At 36.7% G+C, this 21,353-nt stretch overlaps 1 protein-coding gene across 20 annotated transcripts in view; it reads left to right on the top strand.

Annotated features, from left to right (window-relative positions):
- The window catches only part of DOCK3 (dedicator of cytokinesis 3), a 223,989-nt gene that overhangs the window by 56,520 nt on the left and 146,116 nt on the right, over positions 1–21,353 (top strand). For 19 of the 20 annotated variants that reach the window (XM_080606288.1, XM_080606289.1, XM_080606295.1 and 16 more), the window contains one exon: positions 16,372–16,520. The exons of the other annotated variant lie outside the window; for it this stretch is intronic. In XM_080606288.1, the coding sequence (XP_080462414.1) occupies positions 16,372–16,520 (149 nt within the window). The remainder of the gene's footprint in view (positions 1–16,371; positions 16,521–21,353) is intronic. 20 annotated transcript variants of the gene reach the window in all.

Raw genomic sequence — 21,353 nt, 5'->3', positions numbered from 1 at the left:
AAGCTGGCTGTACTCAATGGTACACTTTAGTGTAACAGATCAGTGGTTACTAGTAAAAGGAGTTTTTATAGTATTGGTAGCAGTCCAATAAGAGATGTTATAGGTTATCGCTTCTGTTGTGGAACTTGGTTATTGTTGTGCTTATTACTTATGACTGTTTGGTCTGAAAAATTGGACAGAACAAGGCAAAGGATTGTCTCATGGCTCACAGTTTTACTTCTGTGTTTCTTAAGTTGTACAAGCACAGAATCATAGAATCATGCAGATCGGAGGAAACTTCTGGGGGTTACAAGTACACCTTCCTCCTCAAAACAGGTCCTATTGGAGCAGGTTGCTGAGGGACTTATCCCTTGGACTTCTGAGTGTTTGTGGAGATGCCTCAACCTCTCCGGACAGCAGCCTGTTCTACATGTTGACCACTTGAAGCCAGGGATAGAAGAATGGGGGCTTGCTTAATCGTATTAATGATTTCTAAATAAAAAAATTGTAATTATTAAAGCTAGGAATGAAAGAAGGGGGGCTTGTTTAATTGCATTAAAATAGATATTGCTGAGTGTCTTTGCTTACTACTGTGCAAATTAACCGAAACAAGGAGTCTTGGGGCCCCTCACAGAAGATGTTTCCTGACAAAAATGGGGAACCTGTCTCAAAAACCAGCTGAGACAGACCCTGTGGTTTGGACAAGGGCCAAGGAGCAGCTGAGTCTGTACAAAGGCAGGGGGTCAACTAGTGGTGATGAAGAGGAGTTATCAGACTTCATCCCCATGACCCCCAGACGACCACCACCAGATGGCACTGCGCAGGTGCAGATGGGAGGAGTTTATGGAAATGACTTCTTGGAGCTAATTTTAATACAAAGTGGGGATAGGTTATGCGTACCTGTAGGTGTATTGGGAAACTTCAAGCATATGTAACTTTTTACTGCATATAACCAAAGCAAGTTGCCACGTTAAGGTGCGCGTGCCTTTGGGAGCTATCCTGCATGTGCCCGGTGCCAAAATAAACCACATACCTACTTTATAACTCATTCGCTTTGAGTTGTAGAGTTCTTCCACGAATCACACCTACAAGTTAAAAATGTTTTCCTTTTATCTAGTAGGAAGTTCCAATGTGTGATGCCTTTATTCCTATTATGGTGCATCTCCGAGAAGAATCTGGATCCCTTTTTTCTCAATCTTCCAATTAGGCGGTTACAAATAAATACTCCAGGTGCCTCAAATACTGAATAACTGGGAAAAATTGCCTCCCCTGACCTGCTAGTTACCCTCTTGCTAACACAGCCCAGTATGTATAATAATGTGGTTGGTCTCTGCAGCAAGGGCAGCACTACTGGCTTCTGTTCAGCTTCTTCACCAGGCTGTCTTCTGTACAGTTGTTCTCTGTCCTCATTGCATCCACGTGATGAGAACTTTGTATTTGCCTTGGGAGACCTCTGTGAGGTTATTTCCGTTCTGTTTTTCCAGCCTGACAAGGAAGCCTGGCCAGGAAGCTCCTCTGAATAGCAGCCCTGTCATCCCTCTGCCACCAAGTGTAGTGTCATCTACTAAGTGACTGAGGGTGTGCTCTATTCCAGTATGCAGATCGTTAATAAAGATGTTAATACACCAAGGGATGCTGTTAGGAACCAGTCACAAGTTGGCTGATGTGCTGCTGATGTTCATCCACCCTTTGAGCCTGGCAGTCCAGTCAACATCCCACTCACCTTACAGTCCATTTGTACAGTCCATATCTCACCAACATCCTTTATAGCAGGTGTTCTCCAGATATGTCCTGGCTGTCCCAGGACAACTATCTTTCTGTGACTGCAAATCTTAAAACTTTATAGCCAAGGTTCCCTGTTTTCTAGTGTTAGCCTTCTCTTCAGAAATCGTCACTGATTTATCAGAACCCTATACCATGTACATCCTTAAGTGCAATTACAGGTTGCACTGACAGAGTTAACAGTAAATGTAGGCTTCTGCAGGCATTAGCTAATCCTCCCTTGGCACTACGATTAAAGAAATTAACAGTACAGAATTAAATATAGCACTTACTAAATGGTTTTTAAATGGTTGATTTGATAACAAAGTAGATGAAAATAGGGTTATTCAGAGGTGCTGCTTGTAATAGGACTTGGAGTTCTTGTCTCAGTGTTATTCAATAGGCTCATAATAGAAATGAGGAAAAAAAGGTGCAGTTTCATAAATTTGCTGATGATGCAAAAGTGGAAATTTAAATAATGATTAGTTCAGAAATTGTATAGTTTCAGTCAGATACTTGGCTCATTTAAACAGCATTTATTCTAACACATCCAAATATAGAAAGGACCTACAGATGGTGTTTGTGTCCTGAGGTGCAATGACACTTAATATGATGAAACATTATTATGACTAACCCATTGAATGTCAGCCTTTTTCTTGATTTTGATAGCTAAGAGGGTAATAAGTCTTGCCCTTATAGTCAGGGAGCCATCTTGGGGGGCAAAAGAGGAGAATAATTGAAAATCTCTTTGTATGGAATAAATAATGTGATTGAGTAACAGCCACTGGTTCTGCTGTGTCCTTTTCAGAACAGATGCATTACTTGCTGCAAGGAAAGGGCTGACAGGAAGGGGAGCCTCAGAAGTAGAGGGAGGGTACGTAGAGAGGGCCTTAAGGTTGCCTGGTCCATCTAACCCCTTTGTGACATGTTAATTTCTAACTGTGGCTTTTCCAACATGTGCTTGTCTTGCCTGTTTTTTTTTTTTTTTTTAAGGATATTGTGCAACCTCTCAAAGCCCAGTATTTTTTGGCCCATACTGTTAAAGACTTATTCTGAAGCTTGTGCTTAGTCTTCCTGACTTGATGCTTGTTATTTCTCACTCTGTTTTGGACAAGAAGAAATGACTCCATTCCTGTTCCATGCAAGTTTTTGACTTAAATTGTTTTCCTAAATCTTGTTTTTTCTAGACTAGGCAGCCAAACATCAAACCCAGTGTATCTACTATATTCTGGATGTTCTCATTGCTTTAAAGAATCACCCATTTATCCACACTTTCTCAGTGTTTAAGAGACAAAGAGAGAAGGGGTGGGGTGGGGTGGGGGAGAAAATAGAGCTGAGAATAATATTCCAGCAGAAGCCTGACCTGTATCGAGTAGTGTGAAGAAATTACTTTGTAGATTTATTTCCTTGAACTGCAGAAGTCGAGTGAGGAGTTAGCCTATTTATGACTGACAAATAGGTATGTGGAAGGAGGGTTTCGGGTAGATCACAGAATCATCTAGGTTGGAAGAGACCTCCAAAATCACCGAGTCCAACCTCTGACCTAACACTAGCAAGTCCTCTACTAAACCATATCACTAAGCGCTACATCTAAACGTCTTTTAAAGACCTCCAGGGATGGTGACTGAACCACTTCCCTTCGATCAGTGATCAATGACCCAGATCATTGTTAATAGAGGCAATCTGTCAAATATATGCCACAATCTGTTAGTTCTGTCAAAAAAAAAGGCACAAAGTTCAGTATTTACAAACTGAAGCCATGCAAATTGAGAGTAGAAAAAAAAGCCACCTCTTAATAATTAGGATAATTACCAATGAGGCTAAGTTAGTCATGGAAAGCAGTTACTTCTTTATTACTGGTATCTTTAAAACAAGACTGAATTGCATTTTAAATGATCTGTAGCTGCATTATCACACAGGAAGTATGTTGCAGCAATCTGTGAGTGAGTTTCTATGGCATGTGCCCTGCAGGAAGTCAGACTAGATAATCACAATAATCCTTTATAGTCTTGAAATAGATGAATCTTTAAATCTGTTTAGTCAGGACCAGCTGTGATGAAAAACAGCATTACTAAAATATGAAAAGAAATATTAAGAAGTGGGTATACTGCACTGATGTTTATGATTTTTTTTAGGCAACAGAATTGTATGCAAAAGTCTGGTAGTTTTTTAGGAGTCTTTCTGTAGTGAAGAGAAGGGAGATGGTGCTGTGTTGATTCTTGTATGCCTTTAAAGGCCTTCTTTGTAGTTTTTGACTCTTATCTGCTTGTTAAGGATGACTGCTTATTTATATGTAATTTGTGGAAAAGACTGACATTCAATATGTTTCTTGGCTTACTCATGTTTCAAACACTGTAGAAAACAGCAGGTAGTTTGGATATCTTTGAGTGGGTGATTGCCAGAAAGCCACTTGGATGGTGAACAGGGCTATGAGGGTGAATCAACAGCTAGTTCTTTGGCTTTTGAGTCCATACTGAATCAGCAGTCAAGGGTCAGTAGCATACTTGAGGATACTGCTTTACCAGGTATGCTGTGTTTCAGTCAAGAAATAATGCTGATATAATGCTTACTTATTCACTGGAATTTTTAACATATATAAAGCTGCATAATATTTTTTTTCTTTCCTTTTCCCTTTCCTTTCTTACTCCTTTTGGTCTATGGAGTATCCTGTTTCATTTTCAGTACTGGTGAAAACACATCAGAAGGTCACCCTATTTAAAATAGGTGGGAAAAAGTATAAATATTCAACACCAACAGGAATGCTTTGGTATTTGCTTTTTATAATAATTAGATTCCCAAGTGAAAAAAACATGTTTTTGTTCTGACAGTATTATGTTCTGACAATATTAGAATCTTTGTATTAAAATCTGGAGTTTTAGCAGCTGCCAACCACGAGTCCATTACAAATATTTGCGGAGTTACTGTCACATACCTGGTATAAATATTTTTAATTTGAAGAGGTTTAGAATTCTTTACCTTTGGGAGCTTTACCTGTTTTATCTTACCTTTTTCTGTGCAGCTCTGCCTCTCATCTTTTAACTATTTTAATCTTTTATTTACCAAAAGCTTGAATATTGTAAAGAATTAGTAAAAGCAAGTATATGGGAAGAGGTTCTGTTTATAATTTACATAGTACTTGCTGCATTCTGCTTTTTTTTCCCCACTTCTTGTTTTACTACTAAATAATAATTTGTTTTTATTGCTGCTCTATTATGAGGTGGCTATCAGCTCACTGCCAGAGTGTACAGCTCGTCTGTTTCATACGTTCTTTTGCAGGGTGAAGGAGCTTATTGTCTTGCATTTTAATCAATGGATTGATTACCAACTCTTCCTGAGGCCATGTATGCTGCTGCATTTACTGTCAAGGATGAAAAATTGTTTATATAGGTTTTACTTTAACAGCTCAGACTTTTTTAACAATATTTCTGAGTGTTCTGAAATACAGACCATCTTGTCCCAGAGTATGAGAGTTGATCATACAGCACATTTCTGTTTGCTGTTAGCTGTACTGAAGCATCTTCCCTAAAACACAAAGGTGCCCTGCACCAAGCACAGCCAACACCACCTGTGTGGTTCAGGGTATCAGTATCAATGTCATTGCCAAATTCTGCTTTTAGTGTGTGCTAAGTAAAGGGGGGTTATTTTTTTCCTGTAAACTGTTTTCATCTTCTGGACTGTGGTTTCTAATTCTGGAAGTTCTTCAGTTATGGTTCACTACTAGAACTTTCTCACAATTCAGGGTGACTTTCTGATAGTTCATCTTGCTCTTTTTCATCTCTCCTTAAAGAAAAGATTAGGATTAATCTTTCTAAAGTGTGTAAATCAGTTGCGATTTTATCAGTAGCATTGATTCAGTTGTCCTACAATGACAGAAATGTAAATTTGTAATATTTAGTTCATCTTGATTTTTTTTAATGTATCAGGTAAATCTGGCGGGTTTAGTCTATTCAGCCTATAAAAGATGCTTTGTATTGTCTTCACTGCTTTTAACTGCACAAGAATAAATGCTACATGTGAAATGTGAATGTAGCTGCACTTAATGCTTATGTGGAAATACGGGAGTTAATGTTAATTTTATTTCTAAGTAGTTAATTGCAGAATAAACATCTGATAAAAAGGGAATTTTCATGTTGTTTGCTGACTCTGAAACAGATTTTTGTGACTAAAATCAAAAACAGATGTGACAGATGCTATCACAGACTAAGACACAAGAAACTAATGCGTCTTTTTTTACCTGGGATTGCTCCTCTGAGTTGAAATTGTCTGTTTTGGAGGAATGAAGCTAAGTGGAACCTGTCTATGGAAAACATAGCTGAAATGTTTTTGTAGTTGAACAAAATTGAAATGTCTGCATTTTTTTTAACTTGTGTGAGAAGTATGTAGTTGGAAATCTGTTGGGATACATTCAGTCATTTTCTTTAGGGATTCATAGAAATGTTGTAGGACAAATGGTGGCATCCTGCCCGGGATCATTAATTACAAAGACCACTGATCAAACTGTTCTGCAAATAACTTGTGTATTTTATTGGAATAATAGCGTGTGGTTTGCTGTTTTTTCTTAACATTTGAGGTATCCCTAACAAAACGTTTTTACTTTTAAAAAAAAAAAAAAAAGGATTTTGGCACAATCTTCTCTAACATAATGAACTTGCATGTCATGAGTTGCATAAGCATCCTAACAAGAGACAAAGATTCATTAGCGACATTTCAGTTTACGTATATAGCCTCAGTTCTACAGGCCCGCTAATTTATTTGGAATTTTTTTCTCTTACTGCCATGTTTGTCAGGTCCAAAGTAGTAGTACTGCTTCCAGACTACTCCACATGTGTGCATAGAATATTATTTTTGGGTGCTGTGCCTCACTGTGTGAGGGAAGCTGGAAAAAGTATTAATATGTCAGCTTATATGCTTGAACACCCCTGGATGTGAAGTATCCTCTTAAATATGTAAATAGCATGGAAAGAGCAGATGCTTAAGTAAAATGCAATGGAAGTGTTTGGGGGATTTTTCAACTTTGGCACACTAGTGTAAAGTACTGTTAAGGGGAAAATATTTATCTGACAGCATTTGTTATATAATGTAACTGATTTGAATTTCTTGATAGTTATTTATCGTATAAGTTGTAATTTAGACAATATGACTGTTGTTGATTAGTGTGAATGTGTTAATTATTTGTTAATAATCAACCATCTAAAGAACCTGAAGGTGCACAAGTCTATGGGACGTGATGAGATACATCTGCAAGTCCTGAGGGAACTGGCAGATGTAGTTGCTAAGCCTCTCTCCATCACATTTAAGAAGCTGTGGCAATCTGGTGAAGTTCCCAGTGACTGGAAGAGGGGAAACATAATCCCTGTTTTAAAAAGGGAAAAAAGGAAGACCTGGGGAACTACAGGCCAGTCAGTCTCACCTGTGTGCCTGGCAAGATCATGGAGCAGATCCTCCTGGAAACTCTGCTGAGACCCGTTGGAAATAAGGAGGTGACTGGTGACAGCCAACATGGCTTCACTAAGGGCAGATCATGCCTGACAGATCTGGTGACCTTCTACAATGGGGTTACAGCACTGGTGGATAGGGGAAGAGCAACTGACATCATCTACCTGGACTTGTGCAAAGCATTTGACACCGTCCCCCATGATATTCTTCTTTAAATTGCCTATTCTCTATTTAAAAAAAAATGAATATAGAGTAAAAAGCCTACGTAAAATACAAAATACAGAGGCTTCCACATCTATTCAATACGGTTTAGCTTCTTTCACAGTAAAATGTTTTCACTTACTACTTCTCTGGCAGGTAAATACTACCTGCTAGTACTGAGTGCAGGGCCTCCCTCAAATCCTTCAGATTTAAATCTTTTTCAAATGGAGGTCATACAGCTTCCCATTTTCTAATACATCAGAGGATAAATGGCTTCTTTTGGCAGTGAAAGACAGTAGTTCCAGCAGGAAGCATTTTGATTGACTATAACAGAGATGGCAGCAGCAGCAGGCTGTCCTTTTTCAGCCAGATATACCAATGCTCCAAGCTCTGCTGCACCAGAACTTCCTGGTCAGTAGAGGAGGGGAGGAAAAGGCATTTGCTGTGGATCAGAATAATCAGTCCTCCCTGTGGAAGACCACATTATTCAGCAATTATGTTTTGAGATATAAAATACCATTATGACCATGATTTTTCATGTAAACAGTGGACACAAGTCTTCAAGCCTGCACAGAAAATGGAAGGTGATGATGTGAGCAGGGCACACTTGATACCAATTCTGATTCTGGTTATTAAACCACAACTGCAATGTAAGTATGAGGTGTCCTTCATTGCAGGGACCTCATACTAACAGGCAAGGAAGAGCTAGTTGGGAATGGGAAGGTTTCAACCTTCAGTAGTTGTCAAAAGCATCACTTTGGTTCTTCCTCTTGCGGAGGGAGTGGTGTTGAGCATGACTGGCAACCTGCTTGCCACAGGCATTTTCAGTATTGTCCAATTTGGAGATGCTGTCACGAGTCTCATGATGCTTCTAGTTGTTCTCACACCCCCAGCCTCTACGGTCTTGCAATCAGGATAATTTATTTTTCATGTAATAAAGGAAAATTGTCATGCTCTTAAGTTCAGAGGAAGTCTTGAAAATGTAACCTGTGAATACTCACCATGGAAGGTGTTTATACGTCTCCCAGAGGAATGGTAGAACTCTCTGCTGTGTAAGTCAGCTGTATGTACGCCAGAGACTTATTTTTCTGTAGTCAGTTTATAGACCTCTCTCTTGAGCTCTGCTCATATTTCAGTTTTGCGCTGATCTTATTCAGAGAGAGATTTGAGACTGCATTTTGGGAAAAAGGAAGCCTCTTTTACATAGCAGTATGTGTTCTTGGGCTCTTTCCTCTTTGTAACAGCATTTAGAAGGCTGTATTTCTTTTATTTGGTAATGCTTCTAAACGAATATGTTAAAGCAAAGTGTACTGCATTGTCTTTGTGTTACGTCTTTTCACCAGCTATGTGACATGGTGAAGGCGTTCAAAGAAGTGGGGGGAGGGAAATGTGGAGACACCAAGAAACTAAAAGCCGAGATACCATCCCTGATTAAACAGCAAAAACCTTGCATGCATATTTTTTCCTCTGAAGGAAAAATAAATTTTATGTTCTTACATTTGAAAATGAAAAATTAAATAATATGCAGAGAATTTGGAACTGTTCTATAAACATGATAGGGATTGAAAAGGAAGGAAATGTTATTAATGCCACTGGTTTTACAGCATTAGAAATGCTGAATGAAGAATTAAATCTCTAAGTTGGTCTGAATAATTATCCCCTTCAATTCCATTTCCTCAAGCTTTGCAAAAAGTCTATTATGACACTATAAAGAGAGGTTAATATTGCTGCTAATCCTAAAGAATTAGGAACTTCAATCAAATTTCAGCAAAATCTCCCTTGTTCGCATCCTATTTTTTCTGTTAATCAAAGAATTAACACTAATTTCCACCTAGAATACCTGTCTTATTCAGGCCAACTTGTGTGTCTCAGTGGTGATGGTAGAGCCTGAAAGTAACACGAGAATATAAATACTACTAGCATGAAGTCAGACACTAAAGCCTTGCCAGACCTGTTTAAAAGTTTGTGGCTGTTAGACGTTGTCATCTGTTACTCGTTTCAAGTTGCTGTATTAGATAACTCAGGTGTATAAAGGTGTAAGTAAGGGAAAGACAGAGCAGTTTAAGATACATGTCTTAAGTGCATGTACAACAATTTGTGTTTTGGTGTTACTTAAAAATGCAACATAACTGAATATGAAAATGTAAAAGTTATTCATAAAGGAAATTGAGATACATCATTTTCCTTGTACCCTACTGCATTGCAATCCACAAAAACATGTTCTGAGTTGCATCTTTAGGTTAGACATTTAAGATCTGTGACATGATATGAAAAAATAGTTTAAAGAAAAAACAACACTAAAACTTCGGTTCTTGAAGAAAAGCGACAACCACTCATGAATACAACTTTCTTCATAGTATTCTGTGGAGAGCTCTAAACTTGAGATGGAGTAGAGGAGAAAGCTAGCACAAGTTCTTCAAAAATTAAATTTTTAGTACATTTCAGATTTTCAGAGAAATAGTCCAAATAATGGTTTGTGAATAGTTTGAATACGGACTGCAAGTCTGAGGGTGCCCATATAAAATCAGCTTCTGTATAACTTAAGGCTTCATATCATGGGCTTCATTCTTTTGAGAATATATTAGTAACTCAGAGAAAGTCAGTGATCCTGTCATTTTTGCTTGCATTGTTTCCGAGAGTGGCAAGGAACATTTTCACTGAGTTAGTGATGCAAGTCCAATAAATCTAACAGCTCTTAGCTCAAGGATTTTTGCAAGAAAGAAGCAGAATATATCCAGAAAAAAAAAAAAAGTTACTGTACTAGTTAAGCATGGTATATGATGATTCAGATACTGTCATTTAACATAAGGAAAAGCTTGCCTGCTTACCCTGTAAAGGCTTTGTTCTGTTATTTTGCCCTACTTTTGTTTTCTTTATTGGTGTTCTATCATTCTTATTTACTGTTCAAGTTCTCTATTGGTAATGTGTCAGTATTTTAAGCAACTCTAGATACTTTAATTGGCAAAAGAGTCTGTGAAGAATTTACTAATAACAATGTGAAATGGTCCTTTTCTGTCACTCTAATTTACTCAGCTTTAATACACATTGTAAATTGAAATTCCCTCTAATAGTGAATAGAATTGAGAATCAATTTAAACCAGATTTATCTTAGGGAAAATTTATGTTTGAAGCTAGGGGCTATGAATATTCATAGGAGAGAATAAATGTGATTCATGTTAATGCATCCTTATTAACTAATAGAGAACTTCTGTTCTGGTTTATTTTCATTCTTCTATCCTGAGGTGCCCTCCTTTCTCAATCTGTTTCTTGTTTGAGAAAATTAATGTTGTTTGTTGAATGTTTAGTCATATGCCATTTAGGAAGCATCAGCTCAACCACAGACTCTTGTGAAAACTCCAGGATGGCTCCATGCAACCCTTTAGAAAAGTACTTGGTAGTTTTAATGGAGAGAAGTTATAGGTTAGTTTATTTTTGCTTATTATTAATTTTCTGTATTTTTAATGGTTTTTAAGGTATGTTTTAGTTCTACAATAAAACAGGACTCAATGTTTAGGCACACATTTATATGTATGGCCATTTAATTCATCACGAGTCATACTTAAATATGTGGGCTTGAGTCAATAATTTTCAAAATTTTCCAGGTGGTTTTGTTATGCTTGTAAAGAGCCTAAAATTAGAGAAGACTCTGTATCTTCTCTCCTTTATTCATTAATAGCTCTGTCTTTATCTTCTAACCTAGAGTTACTTTTACATAAAACTGTAAGACTGGTTGTATGGAAACGTGACAAAAGTCTGTCTAGTCTAGTAGCTAGATTCTGGCCTTGGAGAATTCCCTATGTCTGTGGTGGGAATAGAGGAAGAAACACAAAAATGTTTCTGCCCTGTCTTTAGATCCTCACCTCATCTGTTTATCGTTCCGTGTTGTTTACCGTTTCTTAATACTTGTTTCTTGCCGTTCCTTATTAGATTTTGTGCATTCAGTTTGGAACTATGCCTTCTGTCACTTTTGTTTACCTTCCTCTCTAGAAGTATGGATATTTTTTTCTATAAAACTATGTCAAGTTTGGTTGTATTGTAGAATCATGTGGAGACATTCCCATCCAGGGTTTTTTACTTTCAGTAACAGAAATCCAGACAGTATCATTCATGTCCTGTATTATAATGGAAATCTAACCTAGATTCCCACAGGGAAGTTTTTGTTCATGTTGTCTGCCAGGATTTCTCCTTCATAACACTAGGCTTTGTTGCCCGACTTCAGCTAAATTTATAGCAGAAACAAAGTTCCTACAATTTTTGTTAAGACACCAAAACCTGCCAGCCACAAGCAACTGATCTGTGGAAGATAGATGTTGTAGTCCTCACAGAACTGCACATTTTTAAAATAATTGACTTGTCAAAAATATCTGTGTTCTCAACATGTTTCGAACAGCTTCCTCATCATGTTTGCCAAATTTTTAGGATTTGGTGTTTAAAAAATTTTCAGTGATTCTGGCTAGGGCTATTCTTGTCTAAAATATTTTTATTTAGAATTTGGGGAATCTTTCACTCTGCTCCTCAGAAATAAAACTAGAATATTTTAGGGACACAGCTGGCCTAGCTAAGTTTGTGCTTGTCTTTTTTTTCCACTGCATGTTGGTATTGGCCTGCACCATCTTCACAGCTCTCCTTTTTAATATTCACGTAAACTATGTTCTCAAATTCCTTTGCTTTCCTGTGGGTGCCAGGCTTGATAACTGCATAATAATTGTATTATCCACATAAGTTTTACTTCATACCTGAGATATCCTGTTTGTGTTAACCTGTGAAGTCTGAACTTTATTCAGCAAGAGGCACCTCATCTGTCATCTCTCTGAATGAGACAACTAATAATTACTAAGCAGAGAGGTAGCTGGGATAATTGGTATTTGTATAAATAAGGTACGCTGTATTTTGATGATCTATTTTATTCCCCGTTATCTTTTGTATATTTGTTTCCTTGTGCTGCAGTGTCTTGAAATAGGAGACAGTCTTCCTCTGTTCACATAAAATGTCAAAAAAAAAAAAAATCCCAAACCCCCAAACCTTAAATATATAGTCATTAAATAGTTTCATACTCCTCACAGAAACATGTGACAGGCCAAGTTTCATGGTGCAGTTTGGATAAACGTATAGCAAGGCCAAATATCCTCTAATCAGCAACAACTTTGTCTGCTTTATACTAGAAATACAAACTTTAAAAAAAAGAGGTTTTAGACACCGAGTCAAACGCCTCTGTCAAATTCTGACAGTTCTTATCCTTCTGTAGTCCTCTAGAAGAACAGTATCTGAAGTAAAATACATCCTTGTAATTGTTTGATACTAATGTGAATGATTTGAAACAAATTATTTGTTTTGGACAAGAAGTCTTAAGAGATGTTGTATGATATTTGCAAATATTGTGATAGTTCTATTAAACTGTTTCTTGTAAAGTTTGTAGTGTTTTAAGGTTTGCATGGTAATAACATTAAAGACTTTGTATAAGATTAAACTGTAAATGCAGCACAAATCTGTAGCACAAGAGCTTTAATATGAAATAATTTGCTTAATTAAAAAATCCAGACAAAACTGGAAAGGCATGCATTTTGTATTATTTTGAGGTTTACTGTTTGCTTTCATGTGCTTATGATGCTTCCAGGCTTTAATATCTAAGATACTGAAATCCATAAGAAGGAGCCTGGGAAACATCTATTCTTGCTCTTAGAACAAAAACAATTTTTGTGACCTTCTCCCCTGTTAGAGCCCAAGGCAATTTTATAGGAGATGTCTTAAGGGATGGCTCTTAGAGTTCTAACTTCTTTAGGGTAGCGTTAAATGAAGTCATGATAACAAAGTTACTATAAATAGGTCATCTGGCCACAAAGAGAGGCTGTGAGAGAGTTGGGGCTGTTCAGCCTGGAGAAGAGAAGGCCCCAGTGAGACCTCACAGCGGCCTTCCAGTGCCTGACGGGCGCTGCAGGGAGGCTGGGGAGGGACTCTTCTGTCAGGGGTGTGGTGATAAGACGGGGGGTAATGGCTTCCAACCAAAAGAAAGTGGATTTAGATTAGACATCAGGAAGAAATTCTTTACGCTGAGGGCAGTGAGGCCCAGGCTGCCCAGAGAAGCTGTGGCTGCCCCATCCCTGGCAGTGCCCAAGGGCAGTGCCCAAGGCCAGGCTGGATGGGGCTGGGGGCAGGGGAGTGGTTGGGCTTTGGGGTCCCTTCCAACCCATTCTGTGATTCCATGAATATACCACCAGTATTTTATATATTTTCATGGTATGTGGTATTTATTTAGAGAGAAGTGACAAAGGCAGTGTTAGTACTTCAAAGCCACTGCAGGCATGAAACAATGAGGTGGTTGTACTGAAGAATGAAGCAGTTTTATCTGCTGGCTTCTGATTTTGGAATCCTTATGGGGCAGAGAGAAGATGCCTGCAGTGTGTGTGTCAGTAGGGGCTTATTTTATGTTGCCACCTGTTATTTAAAAATAAAATAAATAAAGGAGCTGTGCTTGCGTGCCCAGGCACTGGGAGCAGGGCTGCAGGCCTCTGTGAGCAGAAGCAGGCGGCTCCAGAACCAGCCAGACCCAGCTGTGTCTGGCTCCAAATGGAGATTATTAATCACTAGGTTCTTGTGGTATGAAGGAGGGCATGATAAACTGTTGTTTTTTTTTGTTTTTTGACTGCATCAAAGTCTTTACTATCTGCAAATCTGGAATTAAGCCACATTCAACTCTGTTGTAGCTCTCCTTTCTCTCAGGAAAGTACTTCCTTTCACTTCTGTGGGTCTTGAATCTGCAATTCACCTTATATCCGTTTGCCTGAGATCCCAGCTACAGCTTCACTGGCTTTTTTAACCATCATTACAAGAGTGAGGGTTCAGCTTTTTCATCTCAGTATGTTTATTTAGGAAGTCTGAATGTGATGGTTTTGGAACTGATTCTCATGATTACTTCATTGCCAAGTGTTTTATTGACAGTATATTGACGGTATGTAGCTCATCTGCTGGTTTGATAGACCTGAACTACATTGTTTTCGTCTTGTGTCAGAAAAAGTTGCAACTTTTTTGTTCACGTAAATAGGAAATGTCTGGTTTTATGTTCTATACCTACTGTCTTCAGCTTGGGTTTGATTTACTTTGCACCACATTTAGTGAAAAAACCTGAACACAATTCTAGTAAATTTACATTTATCAGCTATGCGTGACTATCTTCTTAGAATATTTTCATATTTTCAGCTCTGGAAGTAGATGCCTTTCTGTTGGGTCTGGCGTCTGTATTTCACTTTTTTTTCAGATGGACCAGAACCAGTGTTGATGCATAGTTGAAAGATTGCGCATCTTTTAATCTCAAAATTGATTAAGAACACCAGATGATCCTGTCTGTGCTCAACCTGCTTCATCAAAACAGATGTTTAATCAGGTTCAAACAAATTAATAAACTCCTGAACTCCTGATCAAAATTGAATGCATTGAAATTTTGTTTCTGTAACTCATGCAAGTCTAGTATTCTTGCAGGAAAACAAACTCAGGTAGATGGAAATTTTTTTCTTGTTATTTGTCTTTGGCAAGATTTGTCTTTGGTAAGATATACGAAAAAACATTTTTTCTAATAATATATTGTAATAGAAAAACAGATTTTTCTTAGTGGATGTTCATCTGTCAGATCTAGTAGTGAAAAACTGAATTTATCTTCATTTAGAGAGCTTTTATGAAACACTCATTTACAATCAGAAATGCAATTGAGACAGTGCTAGCCTGCGAAGTGTCAGTTTCAATCCTTGTGGTTCGTGTTTTCCCCAGGTTTTAAGCTTTCTTAGGCTTCAAGCTTTGCATACAGGTAGGAATGGAGCTTAGTTGTTTCAAAAACATGCATACAAAAAATAGCATTCAACCACAGTAGTGATCATCTTTTTATTCCTTTTCTTTGTCTCCTTAGGATCTTCATTTATTACACAGGGGCCATTTTATGCAGTATGGCCGTGTAGACAAAAGCCTTCTTGACACACACACACACAAAAAGAATTCTGGAAGATACAGGAGTAGCTTGGATACCCTTCTTTATCTTATGGGTGCTTGTAAGCAGTCTTTGTTAGCTTCAGAGTTGCCTTCTGGGGGGTTCTTCCCATGTAGTTATTTCCTGCAGGGGAGAACAAACATTTCCAATTCTGTTTTTTTCCACATGTTGGAGGAATGCTGCTTCTGTTGGCAATGATTGCAGGGTTAGTTGCTTTGAATATTTTTGCTGGTAGTGGGTGTGGTTTTAATTTTTTTTTACGTTATAAAACTTTTCTCCTTGAAAGTAGTTTTGCAGGTAGATTTTATTATTGTTCTAGTCCCTTTCAGAGTGCAGATAATTAATATTAATTTCACCACCACCTCCTATCATAGATACCCGTGTAATTTTCAGTTAAGTAGAATATTTAAAATATTAAAAGTACTTTTCCAAAGTGATAAAACATTGTTAACTGTTCAGAGCACTACATTAGCTTCTGACTTAATGCAGTCTATTTTCCCCTCTCTGTTACTTTAAGGCTAAAACTTTGAATTTATTGTGTAGTTGGAATAAGTGATCCCTGCTGCACATAACGAATCATTTTAGCTGTGACATTAGGGTCTATCAGAAAATGGACTTCTTAGCAGATTGAGCTCAAAATTTAGCAATGAAAAGCTATTCATTTTAAATAGCATCACTTAACTCTGCTTTTTGATATAAATATTTTAAAGCTTGTACAAACTGGATTAATGTTCCTCTAGGGTAATTAAATGAAAAATTGGTAACTTATTAATCTCTCTCTTTCTCTTTCCTCTGTTCCTTGCTCTCTGCCCTCACTCCCCCTCTTGCTCTTTCTCTTTCCAAACTGATAAATCTTTCTATCCCTGTCTTGTCTCCTCCCTGTCTTCCCGGTTTCTTCTCCCCCATTCTTCTTCCCCCCTTTCCCATTTTTCTCCTTCCAAATTTAATCTTTTTCTTTCATTTTCTTTCTTTTTTTCCTTTCTCATTCTTTCTCTTCCCCTCCCAAAAATATGCCTTTACAGAAACATAAGGTAGATCTTTTCTACAAACTGCGCCATGTGATGAATGAACTCATTGACCTACGTAGACAGCTGCTGTCAGGTCACTTGACACAGGATCAGGTGCGAGAGGTCAAGAGACACCTCACAGTGAGGCTGGACTGGGGCAATGAGTAAGTACAGGTACCAGCTGGGTACTGTTTGTTCTAATTACTTTAAATAGCTTTTATTTAAAAAAATAATAATGTTTTCAGTAATATTTGTAAATAGGTAGAACATTTGCTTATTTGGAAGCCAACTTTTTACAGTGAGTTTACTGCATAGGTCTACTACTACTACTATCAAATGACCAATATGCTTATTAGTAGATTCTCTCTAAGGCTGCACTTTTAAAAGGTTCAGGTAAATTTACTTTATTTGTTTCAGTGAGGTGATTGTTATGCCTGGGAAGATGTGTTCATAGATAGAAAAAAAAAAAAAACACATTTTTTTATTGAAGTATTTTAATGGTTGGTGCAATTACTATAGAATCTCACTGGCAACAACGACACTGGAACTGAGGCTGTGATAATGTAGATTTTTGATATAATCTATGTATTTGGCTATTGATGACATTTCTCAAATGTTTAGACTGCTTGGTCAATTTCACTGTGATTTTGTGGAGAATGTTTTTAAAGAGTCAATGAAAACTGCAATTCAGATAGAAAGTGAAATGGTAATAAGCTACCATTAAACAAAAACTAGCCCTTCAGCAGAATTGTTTTTGTTCTTACATAAAGTGTATCAGACAGGTAAGTTTTGCTTGATATGCATATGACCTTTTCAAACAAAGTATCACCCTCAGGCATACAGCCACTGTTTTTCATCCAGGAGTAGGATTAGTGCTAGTTAAAATACAGGGTGGGGCAGGAGGCAGTTCTGTAACTCCATAGCTGAGGAAGAAAGGCACGTATTTGTCACTAACATACCTCTTTAGTGACTTCATTCCTTAGTCACCTACTTCAGGTCTTCCTCCAAGAGATATACTTAAACACAGTCATGAAACTTTAGCTAGCCCCCACCCTACATTTCATATCTCCCCCATGGAAAGAGAGCTCTGAAGGACATTAGCTAATAGATGTCATCAAGTCATTGTTCTGCAGCTTGGTCTTATAGATCATGACCTTCCATTGTCATTCCCACCAGAATAAGTGGGATCTAAGAAACCATGTTTGAATATTATGTAAAACACTTTTTTCTCAAAGTTACATAAAACGTTTTTTCTCAAAGAGTGTATTTAAATTAGTAACAGCAAGTAGCAAAAAAATTGTAAGAATAAAAAATGAGGAGAGTGGACAGCAATGAAGAGAATAAGCTGCTCAACTTGGTGACTATAGAAAGTTTTTTTTTCAATACACTAAATGTAAAATCATGAAATTCAAATTACATTAAAAGTATAAAAAATCTAATGCATGACAACTGTGGAAAAGCATCAGTTAAATCAATAAATATAAATATGTTCATGATTAAATTCATTTGCTCAGAATGCTTATTTAGGGGAAAAAAAGTGCTCCTTACTATGTAAGAACCGGTATTATTCTCCCTAAAGAAAAAGGTACGTAATATCAGAGATGGATTCTGAAACAGAAGAGGGTCTCAATAAAGGAATTACATAAAAAGGCATACGACTGAAAAGATATTTAACTATCCCCGTACACTATGCAATATTTAAATGGGAGTTTGGGCGGTCTTTCTGCAATATCACTTTCTTGTATCTCCCCTCAGTTTTATCATGAAATTCATGACCACATTTCTTAATCTGTTGAAAACAATGGTTTTCATATGCATGTTCACATAGTAATGACAAAATTCTTCTTTCATATTTGAGATTTGCAAATAAATGAAAAAAGCCATTACTAATATGCATTAATATTAACTGAGAAACTTAAATACATGCAGTTTGAGTAGGTATGTAATTGCTTAAGGTAGTATAATTTAATGGAAGACATTCCCCAACCAAGTTACTTAGATGTGCATATGTACTATGTAGCACGTATCATTTAGGGTAAAGCTATTTTTATCTCGACCTTGATCATTAATGCATTGCATTATTTGGGATGGAGTGATACAAACATGAAATTCACATTTGTCTCCACCAGTTTGGAGGTTTTCTTTTCTGTTTTTTTGAGCTAGTATTGTTTTCCTTTAAATAACCTGGCAGTGGTTCTGGTAGTCATCTCGTGTGTTCTTGTGGGAGTTGGCAGAAATCAAAGAAAAAATATATGCCCCGGATTAGTAGTTACAGGGTGGGTGTTTGTTGTTGTTGTTTTGTGTGTGCGTGTAGTTTTTTGTGGGAGAACTCCTTTGGGCTGTTTTCATAACTCCATGGGGAATTTCTTCTTTGTTTAATTTTGTATGTTTAGCCTAAAATATTAAGAACGTTTGCTCTGTAGTTTGGTCTATTAAGAATGTAGGGATATAATTTAAAATTATTGCTGCTAACCTTTTGTATTGTTGCTAGTCATTCTTATAATGCAATACTAATTTCTACAAACTGTAACAATTTTATTTTTTTGTTGCTTACACATTTTTTTTCTCCTCGTTACAAAAGTATGATACTGGATTAATCTTTTTTATGATGCTTTATTATCTCTGCTAGTTATCCATGGTTAGGTTACTTGTGTATTCATGCAGTGGCTGGTATTACTGCAATAGAGCTTTTGTATTTCACATTTAAAAGAATACCTTCAGATCAGCATCTTAGTATTTTTAGACTTTCAGTTTTGAGCATCTTTGTTTGTTTTTTTGTGCAGTTAAAGTCTCATACAGTATTGTTTGCCTGCATATCTTGCTAGATTTTATACAGAACATTACAAATACGTTAAAAAAAAAAAACAAACACATTTCACTCTGAAATAATTTGTATGGACATTGACCTATTGAAGTCTGAAATGCTATTAGAAATTTCCTGTAGTCTATAAATAACAAGGAAAAATTTGTATATCAGGAAACTATTTATATGAAATATATAGCTGGAAGTCTGCAGTGATCATGTTATAAAGCTGAAATCTGCAGTTCATCTCAATTTAAGTCAAGTTACAAGTGAAATCAAAACTTGACTTTGAAATATTCCTTTTTTTTTTTTAAATGGTTGAGTTTTTCAACTTTTACTAATGCTTAGTGCTTTAGAACTTGTGAAACGACATCTCCAATAGGAAAGGCTACCTGCAGATGTGCTCTAGAATTCACAAGAGAGGACCGTTGATACTCTGATTTGCATATCTGCTATGTGCCCCAGCACTGTTTGAATGCACTTGTTCCAAATCAGAATTAAACTTATTTCCTAACAAAAATCTTTGTCATTCTAGAGACATACATCAAAAATAAAGGAATTTGCCTCACAGAGCTTCTGTTTGAAATGGGAATGCTCTGCTTCTGCTCCAGTGCACAAAATTAATTGCAGCAGTGTGTGAATGCTTTATTTACCAAAAAGGCAGATGAAGATTCTTCAAAGTAATTCAACTTAAAAATCAGAGGTCATTTAAAATTGTCTTCAAGATTTATTCTTTCAGATTAATATAATACCTGTCAGGAGATTAACAGAAAGCATCCAAGCGTCTGACCACAGTCACTTTCACTTTTATACTGAGCAAAAATACTTGCTTCCCTACAAATCTGGGATACTCCATGTTAAGGCTCAGAAACAGAGTAGGGAAGGAGGAGCCACCAAAACTTTTGGACAGATAAGACATAAGCAAGATGAGTTGGTAGGCTTGTGTTACTTTTTAGCCAAAGGTTATTCTTTCTTACGTGAAATGTTATTGAAGTCATTGCACTGAAAGAAATCTTCCAAATATAACGATAAGCTGCCATAAATTTTGCACTGAAAGATCCATAGGTAGCCGAAAGTTACAAATGAATGATTAAGAAGAAAACCAGAAAAAAAAAAGATTGAATATATATATTTTTTACATCATTAGTAAAATGAAACACTTTTAATTCTGTGGTTTGTCTTTTACCTCAAAAATGTCATGGGCAAGCCAGTGGCAGTTGCAGTGTTAGTACCTACTTAACACTAAAATTTGAAGCACTTTAGAGGGAATAGTGTGATCCATTGAAGTAATCCATAGTCTGAAAGCTCTCAAAAAGTCCTGAGTTTCAGTGTTTGCATCCTTAGAAACTTGTTTTTGGAGTTTGATTGCCACCTTGTTATAGTTTTCTTCATATTAAAAAAAAAATAATGACTTCCCAATTAGCGTTGCAACAATTAGCTTAAAATTTGTAAAATGTATCTGAAGGTATGTATTGAATGTATACACGAGGTCACAATATCTTGAAATCCCTGTGAGATTTAAATAAATTCTTACTATTGTAGTTGTCATGTATTATAGTAATTGTTGTTGTTTCACTGAAGATGATCAAAGTAGGAGTGAACAATGTAAACAACCATAACGAAATGCCTTTAAGAAGGTTGCAGAAATAATAGCTCTCATTTCTTCTGAATATGTTTTTTGTTTGTTTGTTTTTTTCCTCTGGAACTCTCTTGGATGTCAGCCATGGAGGAAAACCTTAATACCCTCACTCTGTAGCCTGATGCTTCCATGATCAGAAGTATTTGCTGTCATTTCTGTTAATCAGTTCCTTACTAAGATTGCTTACTTTCTACTACTCCTCATCAACTTCATTTTAAAAATAATTTCCTGTGTAACATTACATCAATTCTTCACTAATTTCTTCAAAACTTAGAGTCTTGCAGTTTATGTACAAAATAATTCTATCAAAGTATCAAGTTGTATTAGTACAGTTCAATTTTTACAAACATGTTTTTCATGTATTTCATTTTCTGTTAATGTTTCTATTGTATTTCCATCAAAGTTGTGTTTAAAGTCTGCATGTAGTTTATGTGAATAGCTGCTGGAATCATTACCATTCACCCCCTTTATAAATTGGCATAAGAGAAGTATGAATGATATTAAATGAGGCCTTGCCATAGTCAGAGAAGGGATACAATGAAAATTTGTGGCTGC

This window comes from Anser brachyrhynchus (assembly GCF_964034855.1).
Source record: "Anser brachyrhynchus genome assembly, chromosome: 10".
NCBI classification, from domain to species: domain Eukaryota; kingdom Metazoa; phylum Chordata; class Aves; order Anseriformes; family Anatidae; genus Anser; species Anser brachyrhynchus.
Note: the sequence above shows the minus strand (reverse complement) of the source record. Positions and strands in the feature narration are given on the sequence as shown.